The sequence below is a fragment of the Microtus ochrogaster genome, chromosome 10, assembly GCF_000317375.1.
Source record: "Microtus ochrogaster isolate Prairie Vole_2 chromosome 10, MicOch1.0, whole genome shotgun sequence".
NCBI lineage: Eukaryota > Metazoa > Chordata > Mammalia > Rodentia > Cricetidae > Microtus > Microtus ochrogaster.
Window position 1 is genome coordinate 58,396,794 of NC_022016.1, and position 7,989 is coordinate 58,404,782.

Sequence of the window (7,989 nt, forward strand, 5' to 3'; positions counted from 1 at the left end):
GCTTTGGAGCCTGTCCTGGAACTAGCTCTGTAGACCAGGCTGGTCTCGAACTCACAGAGATCCGCCTGCCTCTGCCTCCTGGGTGCTGGGATTAAAGGTGTGTGCCACCACCGCCCAGCTGAATTTATGATTCAGAAGATTTCTGAATAGAGGTTTTATGTTGTACTGTGTGTGTGTAGTTGAACATACCTATATACATGCAGAGGCCAGAAGAAGGCATTAGGTTTCTTCCTCTGTTGCTCTGACCTCTTCCTTTGAATCTGGGCCTCTGAACCTGGAGCTCTTTATGTTCCCACTGGACCCCAGTGGTTCCTCTGTTGCTATCTTCTCCCAAGCTGATGCTATAGGAGTTGGTAGGATGCCCTGCTTAAATGGGTACTGGGATCTGAACTCTGGTCCTCAGGATTGCACAGCAAGCTCTCTTAACATCCAGCCCCCAGGCTATATGGTTGTTATTGGTGTTTGTTTGTTTTGAGACCATGTCTTTTTAGCCCTGGCTTTCCTAAAACTTCTGTGTAGACAAGGCTGGCCTCAAATTCAGAGATGTGTGTATCTGCCTCTGCCTCCTGGGTGCTGGGATTAAAGGCATAAACCACTATGCTCAGCCCTGTAATTTGAAAAATTCTTGGTGATTAAGTTTGTATTTGAGTGTGGTAGCTCTTAGGGGATGAAAGAGGATTACATAGTGAGTTCCAGGACAACTTAGTCCCAGTAGCTGGGACTCTGGCTTTTACCACTGAGTCCTACTCTGGTGATAGTTTTTAGAAAATGGGTAAAGCTGGAGAAATGGCTCAGTGGTTAAGAGCACTTGCTGCTCTCCAGAGGACTGACTGTCAACCCAAATTTGGTTCCCAGTACCCATATTGGGCAGACTACTTGTAACTCTAGTTCTAGGGGATCCAATACCCTGTACTGGCCTCTGTAGACACCTGTGCATGAGTGTATGTACACACACGGGGTTGGGGGAAATGAATTAATTTTAAAAAGTGGTTACTATAACAATTGGCTGCCAACTTAGTTTAATAGTAAGAACTGGAAGGGATAAGCCATTAGTTAGAAAAGCTCAAAAGTTTTTGTAAGAATTGAGAAAATATTCCCACTGGTAATGCATACTCATTTACAATACATACTGAAATAGCCGTCACTCTGAGGGACAGGAGAGGAAGGAGCCTCTGGGGTGAGTCAAAGATTAACTGCCAGCTTTGTTGTTCGTTCTCTTTCCCTACTGATGAAACATTAATTGCATAGATGGAGCATGATCTTAATAGACCCTTTGTATCAAGTAAATTCTCAAGAGAAAACAAGTTGTTTTCTGGGATTTGTAGGGGAAAAGTTTTAAATGAATGCCCCTCAGCTTGATGTTGATTTCTGACCCCCAACAGCATCACAAATTTTTTTTTTTCTTCTTTAGTTTATCAAGACAGGTTTCTCTGTGTAGCCCTGACTGACCAGGAACTCTATGCAAACCAGGCTGGCCTCAGATTCAGAGATCTGCCTGTCTGCCTCCCGAGTGCTGGGGTTAAAGGTGTGTGCTGCCTCCACCGCCGCCTTACATTGAAGACCTTTTTGACTTACCTTGATAATACAGGTCTTGTCTCCTGTATTTCTTCACTGTAGCACTGGCCAGGTTAGCCAATAAAAGAACATAGCAGTTTACTTTGTATTGTAACACATCTTTTTTTTTTAATATTTATTTATTATGTATACAATATTCGTTCTGCGTGTATGCCTGAAGGCCAGAAGAGGGCACCAGACCTCATTACAGAGGGTTGTGAGCCACCATGTGGTTGCTGGGAATTGAACTCAGGACCTTTGGAAGAGCAGGCAATGCTCTTAACCGCTGAGCCATCTCTCTAGCCCCCTTTACTTTGTATTGTATAAGAAGATATCTGATCACTTATTACTTAAACAGAAGTAAATGACAATAAAATCTTTTGAAATCTGAGGAAGTTTCTGAATATGCCCTCTGGACGTCCTAAAGCAAAACATAGTTTAAGATATACTAGGTGCCAGGAACTGCAGTTAAGAACTTTCTGCTCTTGCATAGGACCTGGGTTCAGTTCCCAGCACCCACATAGCAACTCATAACCATCTGTAACTCCAGTTTCAGGGGATCTGATGTTTTCTTCTGACATCTGAGGGCATCAGACATGCATTTGATACACAAACATACAGGCAAAACAAACTTTAAAAAATGCACTATGTACCAGACACTTTATGCAGTTTAAAATTTTTTTTTATTTGTTTATTATGTATACAATATTCTTTCTGCAGGCCAGAAGAGGGCACCAGGCCTCATTACAGACGGTTGTGAGCCACCATGTGGTTGCTAGGAATTGAACTCAGGACCTTTGGAAGAGCAGGCAATGCTCTTAACCACTGAGCCATCTCTCCAGCCCCCTGCAGTTTAAATTTTTAAATTTAAATTGAACTGACTGACTGTTTATTATTTTCTTTTTTTTTGAATTTTCGAGACAGGGTTTCTCCATAGCTTTTGTTTCCTGTCCTGGAACTAGCTCTTGTAGACCAGGCTGGCCTCGAACTCACAGAGATCCACCTGCCTCTGCCTCCCAAGTGCTGGGATTAAAGGTGTGCGCCACCACCGCCCGGCCTGTTTATTATTTTCTATTCCTTTTGGGTGGAGCAAGAAATGGTTATTTTCAGCTTTCTATGTTTGTTTTGATTTTTATTTATTTTATTTTTTGGTTTTTGAAGCTTTGGAGCCTTTTCTGGAACTACCTCTTGTAGACCTGGTTGACCTCAAACTCAACAGAGATCCGTCTGCCTCTGCCTCCGCCTCCAGAGTGCTGGGATTAAAGACGTGTACCACTGCCTGTGTTTTGATGTGTTTGTTTCTTTTTTTTTTTTTAGACACAGTTTTCTCTGTGTAGCTTTGGCTATCCTGGTATGCTCTATTGACCAGGCTTACCTTGAACTCAGAGATCCGCCTGACTCTGCCTCATGAGTACTGGGATTAAGAGTGTGTGCTACCACCAACCAGCTGCTTTCTACCTGTAATTGGAACAGGGAATTTGCCAGTTTTGTTTTCTATATTTTCAAACTTAAAGGCATGCATAGGGCAAAAAGTGTTCATTGAGTCTTGATAGAATGATGAGAAGAATGCTTAGATATATTTGTTGTTTGTTTTTTTTTTAATATAGGGTTTCTCTGTATAATAGCCCTAGCTGCCCTGGAACTAGCTCTTGTAGACTAGCCTGGCCTCAAACTCAGAGAGATCCTTCCAAGTGCTGGGATTAAAGGTGTGCAGCACCACCACCCAGAAATTATCCGTCTGTATCTGTGTAGGTATGTGCACCTGAATACAGGTGTCCTTGGAGGTCAGGGTCATTTGATCCCCTGGAGCTTGTAAAGTTTGAGATGTCCAGTGTGTCTGCTGGGAACTGAACCCTGGTCCCCTGCAAGAGCAGTATGTTTTCTTAATGATTGAGCTTTCTCTCCAGCCTTTATTGTGACAGACTTGTTATTTATTTTTAAATAATTTATTTAATTTTATCTGCTGTACTTTGGTATGAGGGTGTCAGAACCCCAGAATGGAGTTACAGACAGGTGAGCTGCCATGTGGGTCCTGAGATTTGAGCCTGGGTCCTCTGGAAGAGCACCTAGTGGTCTTCACCACTGAGCGGTCTCTCCAGCCCAACTTTTATTATTATTGTTATTATGTATTTAGTGTTCTGCATTCATGTATGCCTGCAGGCCAGAAGAGGGCACCAGATCTCATTGTAGATGGTTGTGAGCCACCATGTGGTTGCTGGGAATTGAACTCAGGACCTCTAGAAGAACAGCCAGTGTTCTTAACCTTAATTGTTGACTCTGTATGGATGTAAATATTTTTCCTTTCATGTTTTTTTTTTTATTTACTTGAGAAAGTACATCCATACAGTACAGGTAAAATAAGCTTAAAGTTTAGAAGAAAGAGATTGTCATATTGGTCTCAAAACCAGAATCCTATTGGCTTTAGCCTCATAGGAGCTAACCTGGGCATTCTGCCACCATGCCTTGTGCTAGATTATTTTAAATATTTATATATGTATCCATTGGATATTTGAAAGCAAATCTTAACTAATTTTCATAAATAAATAGTTATTATACCTTTAATCCCAGTATTCAGAAGGCAGAAGCAGGGAGATCTTGTAATTTCAGGCCAGCAAGGGCCACATAGTAAGACCCTATCTTAAAATCTCAAAAACAAACAAAAAAAAAGTATTTTAAAACTTAGTTCCTAAGTAATTTTGTTTTTATAACATGCAGATTTTAAAACTTTTAGGTTGTTTCAGCAGTAAAATTCCTACCCTTTAGGAAAGTGTTTTATGCAGGTGTGAATATTTTCTATAAATTGAAAGATCTTTTTTGCTGATTTTGGTACAAAATAGCATATGAGGCATTTAATAGATGTGTCAAAGAGAGATCTGTAATTTGCTTCTTGATTATATGTGGGGTTCAGAGTCTTTGAAAGTGTTCCCTAGATGGATCGTCACAGCTGTTCTTAATGTTGTTTCCCCTCTCCCTTTTACTCTGGAGAGTTCATTCTCGGGAGAAATGAAGAAAATAGTAAACATGTTTAAAATTTCACCTGAGCTGTGCTTTCCTACCTCAGCCACCCTGAGACAAATAGCACAAATAGGGAGTGCTGTTTTAACTTTATAGCTGGTGGATTTTCTTCCCCTTTCTTTCCATTCCCTCCCTTTGTTTTTTGAGATAGGGTTTCACTTTTTTTTTTTTAAGACTTGTCCTGAACAGGCCAGGTGGTGTGACCTTTATTTGACTTTGGATCCTCTTATTTGTCTCCTCTGTATTGGGGTGGCTAGCATACAGCATCATATTGGGGTGGCAAGCATACAGCATCATACTCAGGTTTTTTTTTTTTTTTTTTGGTTTTTCGAGACAGGGTTTCTCTGTGGCTTTGGAGCCTGTCCTGGCACTAACTCTGTAGACCAGGCTGGTCTCGAACTTACAGAGATCCGCCTGCCTCTGCCTCCCGAGTGCTGGGATTAAAGGCGTGCGCCACCACCGCCCGGCTCATACTCAGGTTTTATTTGGTTTTGAGATTGAACCCAGGACCTTGTATGTGTTAGGCAGCCACTGTACAGACTGAACAATATATAGCCTCAGCCATATCTCAGTTATCTACCTAGTATGACAAGAATGTCTATATACTGCCTTTAGTGTGGTCATTGAAAGTTCTCTTCTCTCTCCCCTTTTTTTGATAGGGCAGATCATATGATTTGATTTTGTTGATACTAAATATCTCAGGTAGGGGTTGGAGAAATGGCTCAGTGATTAAGAGCACTATTCTTTTTTTTTTTAAATACTTATTTATTTATTATGTATACAATATTCTGTCTGTGTGTATGCCTGCTGGCCAGAAGAGGGCACCAGACCTCATTACAGATGGTTGTAAGCCGCCATGTGGTTGCTGGGAATTGAACTCAGGACCTTTGGAAGAGCAGGCAATGCTCTTAACCTCTGAGCCATCTCTCCAGCCCCAGCACTATTGTTATTACAAAAGATTCCAGTTTGGTTCCCTGAACCCACTTGGTGCCTCTTCATAAACATCCCTAACTCCAGCTCCTGAGTTTCAAGGCATCTGACACACATTTGCTATTGGTTGCCAGGAGTGCACCTAGTTAGTACACATATAGACATGTGCAAAACACTCAAGCGCTAAGAATATACCAGAGGTCAGATTAATGCTCACTGGGAAGTGTTTGTTGTGCAGGCCTAACAACCCAAGATTGCTTCCCAGAACTCATAGAAAAGCCAGACACAATATGCAAGTTACTTTTGTGCTTTTAATTGACACATTGCTTTTTTCTTTTTCTTTTGTTTTTTGGCAGGTAGAGGAGACCAGGCTGGCCTGGAACTCACAGAGATCTGCCTGCTTCTGCCTCCTGAGTGCTGGAATTAAAGGTGTGTGCCACAACCGCCCAGCCAGGGTCTCATTTTGTAGCCCTGGCTGACCTCTTATTCACAGATCTCTGTCTCTAATTCTTGAGTGTAGTGATTAAAGGGTGTACTACCACACTTGACTTTGAGACTGCTTACTCAGTATGACTCAAAAAATATGAAGACTAGCCTGGTGGTGGTGGTGCACATCATTAATCCCACCACTCAGGAGGCAGAAGCAGGTGGATCTCTAAGTTTGAGGCCAGCCTGGTCTACAGAACTAGTTATAGGACATCCAGGGCTACACAAAGAAACCCTGTCTCCTCAAAGACCCCTCCACCCCCAAGAAAGAAAAATGGAGACCAGAAAATGAGTTAGTCTGGGGAGATAGCTGAATCAGTAAAATGCTTGCCATGGATGTATGAGGCCTTGAGTTCTGATTGTTAACATCCACATAGAAATCTAGTCTTGGGCGAGAGAGATAGCTCAGTAACTGAGAGCTTCTACTATGGTAGGTACCCATCTGAGTTCAGTTCCTAGCACCTTCAATGGACAACTCACAGCAGTCTACTGTAACTCTAACTCTGGGGAATTTGACATCTTATTCTGGCCTACATGGATAGATAGACAGAGGGTACACATGGTTGTGACCCTGAATATGGTAGGAGCTGAACTAAGGTCCTCTGTTAGAGCAGTAGGATTATCCATATCTTTAGCCCCAAATAATATAAAAATAAAAAGTAGGAGAGAGTAAAGTTGTTATTTATTTATTTTTTTAAGTTGTTATGTTTTGTGAGTTGGGGTTTTGCTATGAAGCTCTGACTGGCCTGTAACTACATAAACCACCCTATCTTTGCCTCTCCTCCCAAATGCTAGGATTATTGGTGTTCATGAACATTCCTGGCTATGAATTGGTTTTTAAAATAATTTTATTGTGCCCTCCCCCCGGTGCCTAGAGAGTTGTGATTTGTAACTCATGTGCTTGTTTGAATGTACCCTCTTACATTAGGTGTTGAACGGCAACCCTCTCTTCCAAGATGTCAAAAACAAACAAATCGAAGTCTGGGTCTCGCTCTTCTCGCTCAAGATCTGCATCCAGATCTCGGTCTCGATCATTTTCCAAGTCTCGGTCCAGAAGCCGATCTGTCTCCCGTTCAAGGAAACGCAGGCTGAGGTAGGGGCACGGTTTTGTATGTTGAGATGAGCTGTTTTGGGCATTGAAGGACTTTGGTCACTTCTGTTCCTGTCACATGGCAGTTAGGATGGGTTTTCATTGTCAGGCTGTTTGCTTAATTCTTGTCCTTTGACAGTACACTTTAGAAGAAAGCATTTTGTTTGTGTCTAAACTCGTTGCTTGAAATCATATAGCTGGTTACCTTTACTAACTTGATTTTGAAGGCTTAAAACAAACTCATCAGCAATGAAAAGACAGGAACTTACTAGAGATCGTGGAAATATATTAATGTGCTGGTCACTAAGTTACCATTTATTTAACAAGACATCTTAAAACTAAAAGCTTTAAGTTTTAAGTGAGTGTTATAAACACCAGCAGTTTTCTTTTGCTAAGTGTGAAAATGATTGTTCTTTAATTTATAGTGAAAACCTTTAGTTTTCAAACCGTCAGTAAACATCTCCATTTCAATTGTTCTCTTGGTTTGTTAAGGCAGGTTTCTCATTTCATTGAAAGCATGGTGGCTTTGTAGCATGTAGTCCATGCTGGCATTGAACTTGAGATCCTTGTGTCTCATCTTCTTGATTCCTGGGATTAAATTTTCTTCTAAGGATGAATTTAAAAAACTTACAATGCTTATAATTTTCTTCATGTGAATAGGGGAAAACACAGGTGTAAATACTGGAGGGGATCTTTGTGCAGTTTGTTTTTCTTTCAAATTGAGCTAGCAAGGTACTGTTGTATCATTTTATCCTCTTAAGAAGTCTCCTGCCGGGCGATGGTGGCCCACACCTTTAATCCCAGCACTCGGGAGGCAGAGGCAGGAGGATCTCTGTGAGTTCGAGGCCAGCCTGGTCTACAGAGCAAGTTCCAGGACAGGCTCCAAAACCACAGCGAAACCCTGTCTCGAAAAA

General features: G+C 41.6%; 1 protein-coding gene across 2 annotated transcripts in view; it reads left to right on the forward strand.

The window, feature by feature from the left end:
* Positions 1-7,989, forward strand: part of Thrap3 (thyroid hormone receptor associated protein 3) — a 33,411-nt gene that overhangs the window by 5,544 nt on the left and 19,878 nt on the right. For both annotated transcript variants that reach the window (XM_013348433.1, XM_005353249.2), the window contains exon 2: positions 6,914-7,078. In XM_013348433.1, the coding sequence (XP_013203887.1) occupies positions 6,942-7,078 (137 nt within the window). In that variant the 5' untranslated portion in view covers positions 6,914-6,941. The remainder of the gene's footprint in view (positions 1-6,913; positions 7,079-7,989) is intronic.